Here is a 16193-nt window from a genome sequence, read left to right on the forward strand (position 1 = left end):
CTGGGCAGAAATGAGTTAAATTAGCAATTCTAGCTGTCAAGACAAAAGGCCAATTTAAATCTAATCTTATTTAGATACTTTCTAAGTAAAAATGCATAGTAATTGGTTGTTCTAACTCTAAAGAATATTGACATCACTGCAACTCACTAACCCCCCCACCTACTTTTGTTCCACCATCTGTCTCTTCTGTTCTTTCTCCCCTCTTGTCTGGGCTGGGTTGAGAGCTGGGCAGTGGCAGTTAAAAAAAAATGCAAAGTGCAACTCTGAATTGCCAAACTTGTGGGCATCAGGTGCCTGTGGTCCTGCAGGGGAATATGAGCCACCAGCCAGTTTTACAATCTTGGCTATGTATCTGTGGCATCAGGTGTCAGCTGGTTGGTCACTGCCCAAGGACTGTGACTATCAGAGGGCCTTCCTGGCTTGACCAACTCTTGACACTGGGCGGTGTGAAGTGGCTGAGAGATTCTTGTCACTGCTGCACCTAGCACTCCAATCTACAAATAGGAACACCACCACCACCCCAAGGCCCCTCCTTCATTGCATGATCTCTAAGATAGTGCTTTTCAACAGTTGGTAAAAGCACTACTTATGGTACTCAACAGGGTGGTGGGTACTTGGCCATATAGAGCCAGGATGGTATAGTGGTCTTAGACCCGGAAGATCCAGGTTCAGATTCCTGTTCTGCCATGACCCTTCATGGATGACATTGGGCTGCTCACTACCTCTCAGCCTCACCTACCTCACAGGGTTGTTGTGAGGACAAAAGGACGGGAAGAACTATGTACACCACCCTGAGCTGCTTGGAGGAAGGATCATATTAAAAATCTCTCTCTGTGAGAAGTACCACCACTGTTATGAAGCCCAGGTCCACATCTATCAGAGCTCCCATTCAACACAAAAGAGTACCTACTGTATACATTGGTATATGCTCTGTGGTGACATGCCATTGGTATGCTCTCTGTGGTGACATGTATATATTGGTATCCAGTCCCTAGCTTCTAGTTTCAAGTCATTATGTGAGTACATGAAGTCTTATGCTGTACAATGACTGATAGAGACATTTTCCCCAAATTTCATTCTTCACAAAGAAAAGCAACCCAACCCTTTTCTAAAAGGGACACAAGTTCAGTTTTTAAGAGATCGGCATTGTTGAAATAACATTTTAAAAACCAAATTATTTTGAAACAGAAAACTTATTATAATTGACAGTTAAAAATTTTGATTTCAATAAAAGATCTGGTTTTTAAAATACTTAATTTTTTATCTAAACTAGCTATAGGAGCCGTATTTTCAGAAATAGCTGTTTGATTGCCAGTTTCTAAACCCAGTTGAGGGTGCTTGTTCTAATCTTCAGAGCTCTGAATAGTTTGAATCTTGTTTCTCCACAGAAATGTATTCTCTTTCCTCTAGTGCAGGGGTCAAATCTGACCCTCTGGAAGTTTTTATCTAGTCTGTACAGTTCCCAAACCTAAAGCTAGCTCAAAAGATGAACTTCAGGGTTTCTCAGCATGGGCATATACCACATTCAGCCACTAGAGACATTCAATACCATTCAACATCTCTAGTGGCTGAATGAAGTATATACCCAGGCTTATTTCATCCTTTTTCAAAATCCATTTTCCCCTCTTCCTGTGCAAGTCTGTTTTGCCCTCTGCTCTCCATCAACTCCCACCCACTTATTGTTTTCAATCAAATTCTCAGCACATTGTTTCTCCATGTATTAATTAATTTTCCAGGCCTTGACACTATCAGCTATACCATGCAACCCTTGTGCCAAGAAGTTTGGAGACCTCTGCTGTAGTGCATAGCCATAGATGGTGTGTTAACACTGTATGAAGTTGCCCTGCAAGGGATGGCCCTGTTGTCTCAAATCCAGCTCAGTAGTGGCATCCTGTTATGGAGTTCCTTACCCAGGTTTCCCTTTCAGTTTTCAGGAAGGTGGGGGGAACCTGCTCTGTTTTTGATGCTATGGATAGTACTAAATGTTGATGCAACTGCTAATTTGTTGAAACAATTCAACTTAAAAAAAAAAACTAGGATTAATTTGGTGTAGCATTTGCAGTAATTGTGTAGTGTTGCTTTTTAAACTTCTGGATCTCTTTAGGAATATATGCTGGGAAGCAGGATATAAAATGAGTAAAATAGACATTGGCAACTCTGATCTCTGCATTTTTCAAGAATACTTATATTCTGCTTTTCAACAAAATCCTAACTAGTGGCTATTTTCCCTTTTGTCTTTCGATAGTATTTTAGTTCCCTATCCACAGTGACTGCATTCATGTACACAGTTTTGATTTTTGTTGTCTTTATAAAAGGTAAATTTATAAAACATTGATGCTTGTTATGCGAAGAGCTTTCTTGCGTAGCAAGTTTTTCTAATGTAGAATGATTTGCGTGTTTACTCTGTCTCATCAATATGCTTGGAATTTGTCTGCAGTTTATTGTTAATTCTTGCATGCCATAGGTAGCAGTCCTGCTGTCTTTACCCAGACTCCCTTCAGAACTTGTGAGAGAAAAAATACCATCTGCTTATTGTGGACCAGATTATTGCACTGTTTGGTCCAGCACTAAAGGGAAAAACAATTAATACAAACTTTGCAAAATAATCAGCGCATGAAAATTAAAGGGCGGAATTTCTAAGTATGGTATCTCTGAAAGACAGGTACAAACAATCACTTCCTTGTAGTTACCCTTTTGACCCTGTCATACTATTTGCACTTGTCTGATTGTTCAGTTCTGTAGTTGGAAGGTCTGTCACTGGCCATGTAGTTCATTCCCTGCTTCTGAATGTAATTGGTTTGACCATGCAAGGCAACAATTTATCTAGTCTCAGTATTTTTCCAGTATTAGTCAGACAAATGCCTTTTAGACCTCAGAAGTTGTATACAAATGTGACTACTTTTCCTTGTTGGTTAGAAGTTGTAATAGTAGGGACAGTAGCCCCTCCCCCTTCCCCCCCAAATAAAGAGGACTTGATCTTTGGGATCTACACTGTTATGAGCCATGCACATGATCTATTGTTCAGGGGATTAATCTCATCCCTTCCTGGAGGCATCAGCCTAATTTGCCAGCTAGAAGCCACCTGAACCCAGATTAGGCATCCCAGTCCACCTCATAGAAGTCTGAAGTTAAGTAATGATGCTGAACTAGGCATTCCATGCAAAGAAATAGTGGCAGGTTTTTTTAAAGAAAACTTAAGGCTTAAGGCAGAGCAACATGAGGTGAAGAAGTGGCAGGGATTTCCTCACTTGCCATTTATCTACTCCAAATGCATCTCTTAGCCACTCCATGTCTCCCCCCCCCCAAAAAAAAACCCCAGTGTTGCATGCATGGGGGGGGGAGTGACTTGAGCAATTAGGAGTGGAGAAAAGGTTCAGTAACCTTTCTGGTTTAGCAGAGGTGGGGTGCAATCACTCTGCTTTCACTTCTAAAGCATTGGGGAGCCCTACAGACACTTGCACAGGGCTCCCTGCACCCCTGGGAGGCTGCAGGAGGCTCTGGTAAGTACAGCCAAGCCCCTGCAGGCCCAAGTGGCGTGATCCTGGGGATGGCGCCGCTGCCTCCTGGCTGCCCCTGCTCCTTAAGGGGAAACAGGCCGGGACCCACAGGCTAGGGTGTCGCAACGCCCCAGTGTGAAAAGCCCTGCATCAGTGTGTTGCATTAAATGTCTAGTTTGACAGGACAATTCTAAGTGCTAGAACCCTGGGAATAAAAGGCAACCTGAGCTTTCTCAATCATCACAATATATTTAGAATGCAAAGGAAAAAATGGTTTATTTCCTATCTCCAAATTTATATAAGAATGCAATCTACGTGCATGTATACATGATAGAAACAAGGCATACATACGTAAGTGACCTGAGGATGGATGTGTAAATCATAGTAATCAGGTAGACATTGAAAAACTGCTTCATGTCTGTAGCAAAAATAATGGTTTGGGATTTTTTTTTAAAAGGGTCGCTTTCAAATAAGAATGGTATAGTCTGGGTCATTTTCTCCATGGTGGGAGGGGGCAGAAGGATTTTAGAGCAAATGACTTGTACAGGTCTGAGATTTCTCTTGGGAATGTAAGGAATAAACAATCCAGTTTGCCGGATACAGACTGTCAGGTCTCCTTTAACTTGAAAATAAGGCATTCACTGTATATGAATAATGTATGTTATAGTTTCCTAATATCAAAGGAAACATAACTGCTAAGTTGATTCATAGTTCAGGAGCAAGTAAAACATGATCCTACTTTTACTGATGCATCTCATAATAAAGCTTTGATTTAGGAATTGGAGAATTGGAGGAAGAATTTCCTAATTATAAGAACTATCAGGCACTGGAACAGTCCTGGTGCAGCTGTGAGCTCTGCTATTGGAGGCTTTTGAGCAGAGGCTGGATGGCCACCTGTCAGGGATACTGTTCTTATCTGAAAGCAACACTTATTTTAAAAAAATCAAACCACTATTTTGGTGACAGACTTGGTGTAACTTAGAAATGAAATTATAGTATAATTTACTGGCTGGGTAAACACAGGTTCAAATCTTCAGCTTTATTTTGAAGTTTACTGAGTGGTCTTGTGTAAGTCATGATCTTTTACTCTACCTTCCTAACACGGTGGTGGCGAAGTTGAAGCAAGAACCTCTATGTATTTTGCCCTGAGTTTTTTGGCAGAAAAGAGAAGCGATTTTAATCAATATTGTTTAGTGTGACTACAGTAGTTTGGAAAAGGTCTCTCAGCTAATGCTACTGAAAGCTTAATTCCTTTAAAGAGGGTGCTGCCACAGAACATGAGATGTTTGTTTAAGGTACAAATAAAGAACCCATTTTTTCCGGAGGAATGACTTTCCTAGACCTCACTGATAACTTCAATTTGCATATTCTTTTCTAGTAAATGTCAGTGTTCTGATAAAAGTAGGGCTCTTCTCTGTTTAATAGCTCTCAGCTTTGCAAGATACATTTGAAGAATATTTGACCCTGAATATTGTTGGTTTTTTCATGCTGTAGATCAGGGTGTCCAAAGTTTTTGGCAGGAGGGCCACATAGTCTCTCTGACACTGTGTTGGGGGCCAGGGGAAAATAAAAGAATTAATTTACATTTAAAGTTTGAATAAACTTACATAAATGAATATATTAATGATGAACTTACACGAATGAATGAAGGTCTTGCAATAGCTCAAGGCCTATAAAAAGTCTTGCAAAAAGCAAGGCTGGCCTTTCCTTTGCTGCCGCTACTGCATCAGAGATGTGAAAGAGCAAGAGAGAGAGGTCAAACAGTCGCCCTCACGCTGAGAGCAGTTTTGTCAGGCCAGTGTGGTCTCCAACAAATCTGCGGAGGGCCAGAGGCTCATTGGAGACTGGGGGGCTCCCTGGGGGCCGCATTGAGAAGGGTCGAGGGCCACAAGTGGCCCCAGGGCTGGGGTTTGGGCACCCCTGCTGTAGATTGTCTCCTGAAACTATCATTTCCCACTTATTCTATATGGCTTAAAGACAATGGCAAGCAGTTGCAGATGGGAGACAGGGGATTAAAGGGCTGATTGCTGGGGGGAACAATAACATTATTGCTGCCAACTTGGGTAATGAAAGATAGGACTGGAGAAACATCTTTGGGCTCTGACCCCCTACATGACATCTCAGTTAATCTCATAAGTGCCCTGCTAGATCAGGCCAAAGGCATATCTAGTACAGCATCTTGTCTTCCACAGTGGTCCACTAGCTGTCCCTGGGAAGCTTCTGAGCAGGAGAGAAAAAGGCATTATCTGAGCTGCTATTGCTCCCCTGCAACTGGTATTCAGAGGCATATGCCTGTTGAGCCTGGAGGTAGCTTATAGCCACAATGACTAACGATCACTGAAAGATCTGTCTTCCTTGAACTTGTCTGATTCCCTTTTAAAGGCATCCAGATTAGTGGTTGACAAAGAAATTCAGGGAAGGAATTTTTTGACTTGCTTTTTGAAAAATGTCACTAGGAAAAAAGCAGAAATTGCTTCTTGAGTTCTAGGACTGTCTCTGAGTGGTGGCTTAATACTGGCTGGTTATCAACCCTTTGAACGCTTTCCTGATCCAGTCACAAAAACTGTATTCCAGTGTTTCTCAAAGTGTGGGTCAGGACCCACTAGGTGGGTAATGAGCCAATTCCAGGTGGGTCCCCATTCATTTAAATATTTTATTTTGAATATATTAGTCTTGATGCTACCATGGCATGTGACTGCATTTGGGGAAACATTACACATCTGTACTTTGAACAAGCTACTATGTATATTCTTTTGACAGTGATAGTAAATGGGATTTACTGCTGGGTAAGTGTGGGCAGGATTGCAGCCTTGTAAAAAATGTTCCTGCTTGATTATGTCAGTTCCAGTCATGACATCACTTCCAGTGGGTCCTGACAGATTCTCATTCTAAAAGGTGGGTCCTGTTGCTAAATGTGTGAGAACCACTGCTGTATTCTGTCAAGCATTCAGTGATGTGATTTGCAAACCAGTAAGTTTCAGGTTTTGCTTTGGCTATGCCCCTGACTTGGCCAGGTTTCCCTTGGCTCTACTGGTCCTGTTTTCTCAGAACCCAGAGTTTTTGGATTTAAATTAGCAATCACAATTTGTGCTATGGTGTTTAATGTGTTTCCGCCCCAAACTGTCAGCATTTACAATGTGGGGTGGACTACTTCAGAGTTCTCTTGATGCTGGAGAAGTGTCACCACAAGTTGGGTCATTTCAGGCAGCAAAACTTTGGGACACCTCAAATTGCCAGGAAAAGAGACTACTGTGTGGTTAGTCTTGCCATGTTCCGGCACCATGTTGTCTGTAATAGAGGCAGAGATGGGAATAGTGACTTTGAAAGAAATGTATTGGATGAGGTCTATGGGAAACAGACTTTAAGAACCTGCTGCTTGCTGGATTGTAACTGTATATCCTATGGATGCTTCCCTGGAATTCCATTTATGGAACTACTTTTCTTGCAGAAAAGTACTTCTTTCTTTCTTTCTTTCTTTCTTTCTTTCTTTCTTTCTTTCTTTCTTTCTTTCTTTCTTTCTTTCTTTTTGGGGGGACAGTCTTCAAAAAGTTAGCCCACCCTTTTACTGATATTAAACATGTCTTTTGAAGCTTCTTTGTTTTAGAAACTAAGGTCCTTTTTGTTAAAATCTGTTTTTTATATTCATTTCTCTTCACAATTCCACCTTCTAGTCTATCTGTGCCTAACTTTTTACATTCCAATATTGCCTGAAATAGTCCCAATCGAAAAAAAATTTGTTACTTCTTGCTGGGTTATTCTTAATTTTTAAATGCCAGGTTATTCTGTTCATTAAGGCCAAATCCTATAGTATCATCAACCCAGGTTTGGGGAGAATAGCTTTCTTCCAGTACTGGGCTAAGATAATCCTTGCTACAATAATAATATGGAATAATAAAGGCTCCTCTAAGCTATTAGAGATTTTACGACAAGCTTGTGTGAGAAGATGGGGCCAAATCCAAATTAAGTTTAATATTCAAAATTTCTGAAATTAATATTGGCATCTGCTTCCAAAACTCTATTTTGTTACAAGACCACCAATGATTTGGGGGGAGGGACTGCCTCAATTTGACCACATTTGCAGCAGGCAATATTACATTCTGAGTAAATTTTTGGAAGTCTTAAGGGTAGCAAGTGGCAGAAACGTATATGGTTATAACAAATTTATTTTTAGGTAGAAAATATTGGGTGGTTATACCAACCAAATAGTATTCTGATCTTGTAAAGTAAGGTTACTATCCATTTAGCCATGTAAGAAACTTCAGCTCTGACACTATGGGGCAGTAAAATCTGGGAAGTAGTAGTTAAAGCGCATGTATTCTTGTAATTAAACAATTTTTCAAATGATGTTAATGGCCTTGTAAAATCTTCAGACTGTAGTTTAGCTCATGAAGGTAATAGCATACTTGCAAATATTTGAAGAAAAGTGGGAAAAGCTCCTCACTACTTTTTAGCAAACAATTATAGGGCTTTATTTGATTATTAAAAATTACATTTTTAACCCAACCTGAAAACTGGCCCAGATCCATATTTTTGTTAAAATTCTTGTCCATTAGAACCAATGCATAGGGAGACTTCCCAGATGGAAGATATCTTCTGTATTTATTCCAAATTAGTGACAAAGGTTTAATAACAGAGCCATCTCCTACCAGTGAAATTCTATGTTTAGTGATGTCCAGAACAAACCTTTCCGAGAGGACTTAAAGGCTTACTCTAATCTACCCGTCTCTCTGACTTCAGAATGGTACCAGTTGGTGATCAGATTTAGACAGCTGATATCTAGATATAATATTTGGAAAGGCTGGTCATCCTTCTCACCTTGGCCTAAAGACCTAATAGCTCAGTATTCTGTCTTTGTAGTGGACTAGTGGAGATGAGTAGATTTCCAGACGCAACATACTTTAGGTGCCCCAGGAAGTAAGACAAAGTGGTAATGTCTGTTGCCTAGGTACTGAGAGAAACACAGAAGCAGTCAGAAGACCAGTTATACAATTTTTATATTGGTCAAAGCTCATCTTTGTAAATTAAGAACTGAGATCTGGTCCTTGATACTGTCCTTTAACTTTTTCTTCCCAACTATTTTGTTGCTTCCAGACAGGATGTTAAAAATGCAGTCAGTGAATATCAGTGGACTCTGTCAGTGGGCAGCTTGTTCATAAAGTTTCTCTGGGACATGTGCTTGCATGCAGACTGTGTACAGTGTGCCTGCAGGACCAGCAGAGAACCACTCCAGTCAAAACATGGCATTTCTAGTGTGGGGATTATAAGTAAAAGAGCAGTGAATTGAATCTTCTCTATCAGAACTGATTGGAAGTGCCTTGCAAGTGGCCTCGCCTATGTTTTGGAAAGGCATCTTACCTCTTCCTTTAAGCCGAATGCCAACTATACTAGTCATATGTTTGCTGATAAGTAAAATCCGCTCAGAATTTGAGTTTCCACTAGCGCAGTGTCAGTAAAGCATTAGGAGTCTCAACACCCAGACAATGTCTTGCCTCTTGCCCCCTAATGTCTTGATGTCTCTCTCTCTTTGCCTCAAGGTTTGCTTCTCTTATGTGCGGATGAAGTATCTCTTCTTCTCTTGGCTAGGAGTATTTATTGGCAGCTGGATTATTTATGTTCAGTACTCGTCTTACACAGAACTTTGCAGAGGGCATGACTGCAAGAAAATAATAGTATGTATATCTTTTAATATTTTAACTTTGTTTTGTACATTCCCTGGAGCACTTTTCAAAAGCCAGGGTAGAAATGCTGAAATGATGGCTGAAATGTAGCCATATATACTTTTAAACATTGTTTTCAACCTATGACTATTTAGTGCAGTGGGACTGAATCCTTGATAAGTATACATAGGGTTGCAATCTTCAATAGAGTATTCAGTTGTTCCTATAAAGAAGCTTCTCAGAAAGAGACCATGCCATTTTGGTCCATAGTAGTACTGTTAGACTGTTATGTAATGAGAAGATTGAAGTTAATATTTTCAGTCAAGAAGACTGAAAATGGTCATATTTATGCATATAAACTGACATGAATACATTTTTTAACTAGAAGAAAACTGGCATTTTTTAACTAGAAAAAACTGGCATCACATTTTGAGAAGGGACAATATTTCTACTAACTTTAAAAGTACATTTGTGCAAATAGTATAATTTCAGCTATGATTCTTTGGACTACTGTGTGATTAAGTACAGGATCAGACAATAAATCTTTCTCTTGAGCACTTCTAAGTTCAGCTATTATTAACTTGGGTTTGTTGAAAGAGAAGGAAATGGATAAAACTTCTTGGAAATTGTGTGCAGGGACAGTGTAAAAGGAATACAGGGTGAGTGAAAAGACTGAAAGAGTAAAATGGAATTGAAAGCTTCTGAAACCATAATGCATCAGAAACCTGGGGGCTCTCATGCAGGAAGTTACTGGAGAACATGGGAGATGGAGAATGGGAGATGTGTGATTAGACAGGAGTAAAGCCTTGTCAGTGGTAGACACTGACTAAGAAATGAATCAGATTGCACTGGAGACCAATAGGAATGAACAGTGATGCTCATATACCTTTAAAGAGCCTGAAATGGAAATGTTGTTCAGATACTGATGCTGTTTGATTCGATGTAGATTTGTGTAATCTCTCTTCTTTCTGTGGAATAACAGTTTTCAGCTTTGGATCTGCATTTAAGTCTACAAAAGAATGTTTTGACATTGGAAAATAAAATTATACCATGGCAAAGGTCTGTTTGTAAACTGCTTCCTTGGCCTTTTTTCCTCAGTGTGATAAGTATAAAACCGGAGTTATTGATGGATCAGCATGTAGCAGCCTGTGTACACGACAAACACTATATTTTGGAAAATGTTTATCAACCAAACCTAACAACCAGGTAAGACGGCTTCATCTTTTTTTGTTGTCCCTTTGCACAAGTTCCAAAAAATGTTGAGTGAGAAAATTGGGAATAGAATAACTTGTGAAACGGCTTCTAAACCAATAAAGGGGGAATTCAGAAGTACGTAGTTAAAAAAAAAAAAAAAAGACTCATGATTTATAAATTTTGAAGCTTTTGGGTAGCATCCAGAATTGTTTCCTCTGGAAGAACAACAACTCTGGATGCTACCTTTCTATCTTCTGAGAAGTACCAGAATAAATTGATATGTCACTTATTTTTCACATTTTTATACTGTCCTTCCTCCAAGGAGCTCAGGGTGTTTTACATGGTTTCTTCCTACCTCTTGTCCTTGCAACAACCTTGTGAGGTAGGCTAGGCCAAGACAGAATGACTGACCTAAGGTCACTGAGGAAGTTTTGTGGCTGTGTGGAGACTTGAACCTGGGTCTTCCAGGTTTAAATCCATCATCAGAACCACTATACCATTTTGGCCATTTATTTAGATCTGTTGCAAAAAGGGAGAGAGAGAGATCCAAGTTTAAGCCGATGTGGAAAACCAGACTTTCAATCCAGCTAGTTGTAGATTCCCTTTGAAACCAATGGAATGAATCCCATTGCATAGTCAGAGCTAATTTTAGCTGGATTGTTGCCTAGATCCTTGTTCTATAATATCTGTTTTTATAAATAATTAATGTTCCAAGTTGGAATTAAAATTCTTAATTCAAGACATTTGCAGGCTGGATTTCCCTCATGGAGTTAACTTGAAAAAATTAATGGCTATGGGATATGTTAGTATTCAGTGACTTAAATAATGCTAATCATTTGGATTCCTAAACACTTTGTCACTTTGTCATTAACACTATGTTGAAAATGAAAAAAAAATCCTATATCTAAATTGGATTGTGTTTGTTCACACTAGTTGCAGTATAGAAGTTCATACACTATAAAGAAGTGATCAGCCATAAGACTGGTTAGATGTAGACTATGGCATATCACTGAGCAACCATTTTGATGGTATGGACTGTATTTGGATTCCAATACAGTACAGTACATTTTCTGCCCGTCACTATTAAAGCAAATTGTAGTTTGTAGTATATTGGAGTAGTATATTTGTAGTATATTGGAGAAACTAAAGCCATTGTATTTGGCCATACTCTGCTACTAGTGTAAAAACATATTTTAATATCAAGTAATTGATAAAATGAGTTTTATATGTTGCATCTTATACTTGAAACTATCTGAAACTATTGAAACTATTTTAAAGCAAATGCTTCTGAATACATTTGCTTTAAAACTATGGTGTTGATATGGATAGGGATGTTGGCTAGTTATAGAATGGTAGTGAATTGATTAAATGGTGTACATTTGCATATGAATAAACTCAAGAATTCTAAAGAAAAACAATACATATTGCATAAGGCACTACTTCGTAAACAAGAAATGCATCTTCTAAGGTGAATTTGCACCTTTTGGCAGTAAAACTTTTATTAAATTTGCTACCTAATTTGTGACATCTTTCATCAATTAGTCAATGAAGCATTTAATAGCTGTTAGTGAGACATAAAGGATTTTCTGCTAGGATCTTTGTCTCATCTCTTTTGTACAGATGTATTTAGGAGTGTTGCGCAATCTGCAAGGTGTTATAAAATGTCAGATGGAAGAAATTGTTCCCATTGATCTCAGAACTGAACTAGAACCAAGGAAAGAAACAATTCTATTTGATAAACCAACTAGAGGGACCACTGTCCAGAAATTCAAGGAAATGGTCTATGGGCTTTTTAAAGTAAGTATATTGTCTTTCTTGTCTGTATCCTCATTACTGGTGTGGTGGTCCAATGTGGTTGCAGCTGGAAGCTATCAAGAAAGAGGCAGAGGCTGCCACCAGAAAGTTAAAAGGCCAAAATGGGGTGCCCTCCCATCTAAAGATGAGCCTAATTTTAACAAAATGCATGCATTTTTTTGGACCAACTTAAATCAGTGTAAGAGAAAACAGCCCTTTTTCACCCAAGAATACTTTAAACAGGGAAAGGTCTGCTGCTATTTTACAATTGTCTGCAGTTTATTTATAAGAACATAAGAACAGCCCTGCTGGATCAGGCCATAGGCCCATCTAGTCCAGCTTCCTGTATCTCACAGCAGCCCACCAAATGCCCCTGGGAGCACACCAGGTAACAAGAGACCAGCATCCTAGTGCTCTCCCTTGCATCTGGCATTCAATGGGATACCAATAATTTTAAATGTGTCTTTGGTGTACCTTAGTGTTGGTTGCAAACAATGGTGAATATTTCTTTTGAAGAGCAAATGCATATTATATTTGACTCTATATAATGGCTTCCTTCTAGGCAAAACTAGGTGAGCAGGGAAACCTTTCTGAATTGGTTAACCTCATCTTATCTGTTGCTGATGGGAACAAAGATGGTAGAGTTTCCTTGCCAGAAGCAAAGTCAGCATGGGCACTTCTCCAACTAAACGAATTTCTGCTAATGGTCATCCTCCAGGATAAAGAACATACTCCCAAATTGCTGGGCTTTTGTGGTGATCTTTATGTGATGGAAAAAGTTGAATATACCTCTCTGTTTGGAATAAGCCTTCCATGGATCATAGAACTCTTCATTCCCTCTGGTTTCAGAAGAAGCATGGACCAGTGGTTTACTCCGTCATGGCCTAGAAAGGCAAAAATAGCCATAGGGCTTCTAGAATTTGTGGAAGACATTTTCCATGGACCTTATGGGAACTTTCTCATGTGTGATACGAGTGCCAAAAATCTGGGTTACAATGATAAATATGACTTGAAAATGGTGGATATGAGAAAAATAGTGCCAGAAATGAACTTGAAAGAACTAATTAAAGATCGTCACTGTGAGTCTGACCTGGATTGTGTGTATGGATCAGACTGTAGGACTGTGTGTGACCAAAGTAAAATGAAATGTACCACAGAAATAATTCAGCCAAACTTGGCAAAGGTGTGCCAGTTACTTAAAGACTACCTGCTTCGTGGGGCTCCTCTAGAAATACATGAAGAGTTGGAAAAACAACTGTACTCCTGTATTGCCCTGAAAGTCTCAGCGAACCAGATGGAAATGGAGCATTCCTTAATACTAAACAATCTGAAAACTTTACTGTGGAAGAAAATATCTCATACAAATGATTCTTAGCTTCTTTCCTCAGAAAAATAAAAGGTTGCTGCTGTAGGAACTGACCACTTTGTGTCGAATGCAACTTCAACATTTTAAAAACAATGCTCTTTATTTAGCCTCATCTTTCATCAGCACTCCTTCAAACACTGCCACCATGGTAATTTTTTGCCACTTGGAAAATGTGTTCTCTAAATATCTGCCTGGCAGAGACTACTAAAGCCATATGGCTATAATACTCCCATTTGGGGAATAAAGAATATGAGTTCAGTGTTTTCTCTTGCCCGTCCCCCAAATTCAGATTTTTATTAAGGGCATTCTGTTGATAATATTCACTGTGTTCCCGCAGTGAGTGACAACTCTTCGAACCAAACTTGCATATTCAGAAAAAGCATGTGGGGCAGACCTCCTAGGATTGTACCATGTTAGGATGCAAATGTGGGATTCCACTTGAACACTCGGCCATTTCAAAAACTTCCTGATCATGGAAGTCTAGCATGTTGGTGAAAGAGTGCAGCTTGACCTTCTCTCTGCTATGTTCATTTTCCATAAGCATGGTTTGGTTTTTTAAGTGGAAGAGTACTGAAGTATGAGTCCCACTTGCACTTTTTAAAGGAATAATCCTGAGAGGGTTGCAGTACTAAAACATGCTGAGAGATGTTCTGTGTGTTGTCTTTCTGGCCTCCACCCAAAAACTACAAATGGGTCATCATGGTGCTTTTAAAAACTTGTTTGGAATCTATTGTATGTTACTTGCAAGTAACTTTACAAACCATTCACCTGAAGACCTACCACTAATTAGAAATTAACAGGATAGAATCCAAGCTGCTGTTTATAAAGGAAATGAATATTTTTGAGGTTGTTTACTAATTTTAGCATGGCAGAATTTGCACATTAGTGATTTTTAAGAAATAAAATCAATGTGACAATTGAAAAATGTTTTAAACTGGAGGTTTTTGGAACCAGAACTTTTTGTTAGATTTTTACATTTGTAAACACATTTACCTCATACATACATTGAATGTTACTAAGTTAGCTGAAACTTCAATTAAGGATTTTAATTGCAATTAAGCAATTAAGGATTTACAGCATATTGCACATGCATGCATGCGCACACACACAATCTCTCTCACACTTTGTAGGAGCAATATTTAACAAAATAAACTGATGAACACTCCTCATCTGAGTCTCAGTGTAAGTAAATGCACAACAAAGGGTTAAATATTACACATTTGAAGCTAAAGAATTGGCAGACACTGAAATATGTACATGGGTTGGGAGATTAACACGATTGTGACGAATAGCTTGATCATGGTTGTCTCTTGGATAGGGAAAAAATAATGGAAAACCATAGGCTACAATCTGGCAAAAGGCAAGCACATCTAATAGTCCAATCCTGTACATATTGACTCTGAAGTAATTCATATTGCATGAGTGAGAACAGCTTCCAAGCACATGTGTACAGGGTGCATCCCCAAGTTCCACTGACTTCAAAAAGGAAGCTAAGTATGTATTCTGCATTCTTGTTGAAACTGGAGGAATTTAAATGTGCTTACTATTGGCTGGATTTTGCCTAGTTGTATGAGCAATCCAATTGCTCCATAATTGTTGGCTCTAACCCTATTCATCCAAAAATGAAATAGGTTAGTTGCTCTGGATTAATCTATTTGTAGATCAAGCTCTTCATCTGCCACTTTGAAATTTGGTGGTACTTTAAAGTATATTTTGGAATTAATATTATGCAATGTCTAAACTTATCCTAGGATTATGTGGCAGGCCGGCTTTTAAATCAGGTCTTGCCTTTCACGAGGGTTCCTAGGTGTTTTGAACTGAGGTTACATCTATGCTTGCAAAGCAGCACAATGAAACAAGATAATGAAAAACTTTAAGAGCATCCCATCTAGTTCAGTTTTCTAGGACTGTGTGGTACTTATTTATTTTATATACTATTTCATGGGGCTAGCTGCATGTGTCTCACTTTGGAACAAATTTGACAACTTTGACCACAAATGGATAATCTTCCCTTTGCTCCTTGCTGTTTGAAATTACAGTCAGCCAGTTCCCTAATTCTGCTGAGATGGCATTTGTCATTGTTTAGCAGAGCTCTTGTGAAGCACTTCTGCACATGCTTGACACTAATTCACACTTTCCATCTCTCACTTTATTTGGATTTCTGTTAGAAGAGGGAGCTGAGTTATTGGAAATTCTTTTATTTTAAAGCGTATCTCCACCTGTTACTACTTCAACATGCTACTTTGGCAGCAAAGGTATGTTTGTTTATATAACAAACATGCACTTACAAAGCAAAATGATCATTGTTCCCTGTACAATGTGTGAAATTTTAATATTTTGCTTTAGAATCTTGTGCATTTTTGCCTTGTGTAAATATTTTTTACTAACAATATTCTTGCACAATGTCCACTTTGTTTTTAAATGACAGATGCTCTTCAAGAGGCAGCATTTAATAATTGCAACCACTGAACCATATTCATGCTGAGTAAACCTGAATGTTGATATTGTTAGTCATTGCTCAGTGAAAAGAAAAAATTGAGCCAAATATTTCTAGGTATTTGAAATGTTGGAATAACAACTTGTCAATAATGCAGTTTGTACTGTATTTTGATTGCTGTTGCACCATCTTCAAAAGTTTTTTCTTTTAAATATTGTTTACAATAAACTGGAATTACTTTCCCTTTC

The 16193-nt window shown here is 38.8% G+C and overlaps 1 protein-coding gene across 5 annotated transcripts in view; it reads left to right on the top strand.

The window, feature by feature from the left end:
• Positions 1-16193, top strand: part of DIPK1A (divergent protein kinase domain 1A) — a 29769-nt gene extending 13576 nt beyond the window's left edge. For 4 of the 5 annotated variants that reach the window (XM_066626624.1, XM_066626628.1, XM_066626626.1 and 1 more), the window contains 4 exons: positions 9032-9166; positions 10253-10360; positions 11969-12145; positions 12705-16193. In XM_066626624.1, the coding sequence (XP_066482721.1) occupies positions 9032-9166; positions 10253-10360; positions 11969-12145; positions 12705-13517 (1233 nt within the window). In that variant the 3' untranslated portion in view covers positions 13518-16193. The remainder of the gene's footprint in view (positions 1-9031; positions 9167-10252; positions 10361-11968; positions 12146-12704) is intronic. The other variant, XM_066626629.1, reaches the window with a different exon arrangement.

Source organism: Tiliqua scincoides, chromosome 4 (genome assembly GCF_035046505.1).
Source record: "Tiliqua scincoides isolate rTilSci1 chromosome 4, rTilSci1.hap2, whole genome shotgun sequence".
Classification (NCBI taxonomy): domain Eukaryota; kingdom Metazoa; phylum Chordata; class Lepidosauria; order Squamata; family Scincidae; genus Tiliqua; species Tiliqua scincoides.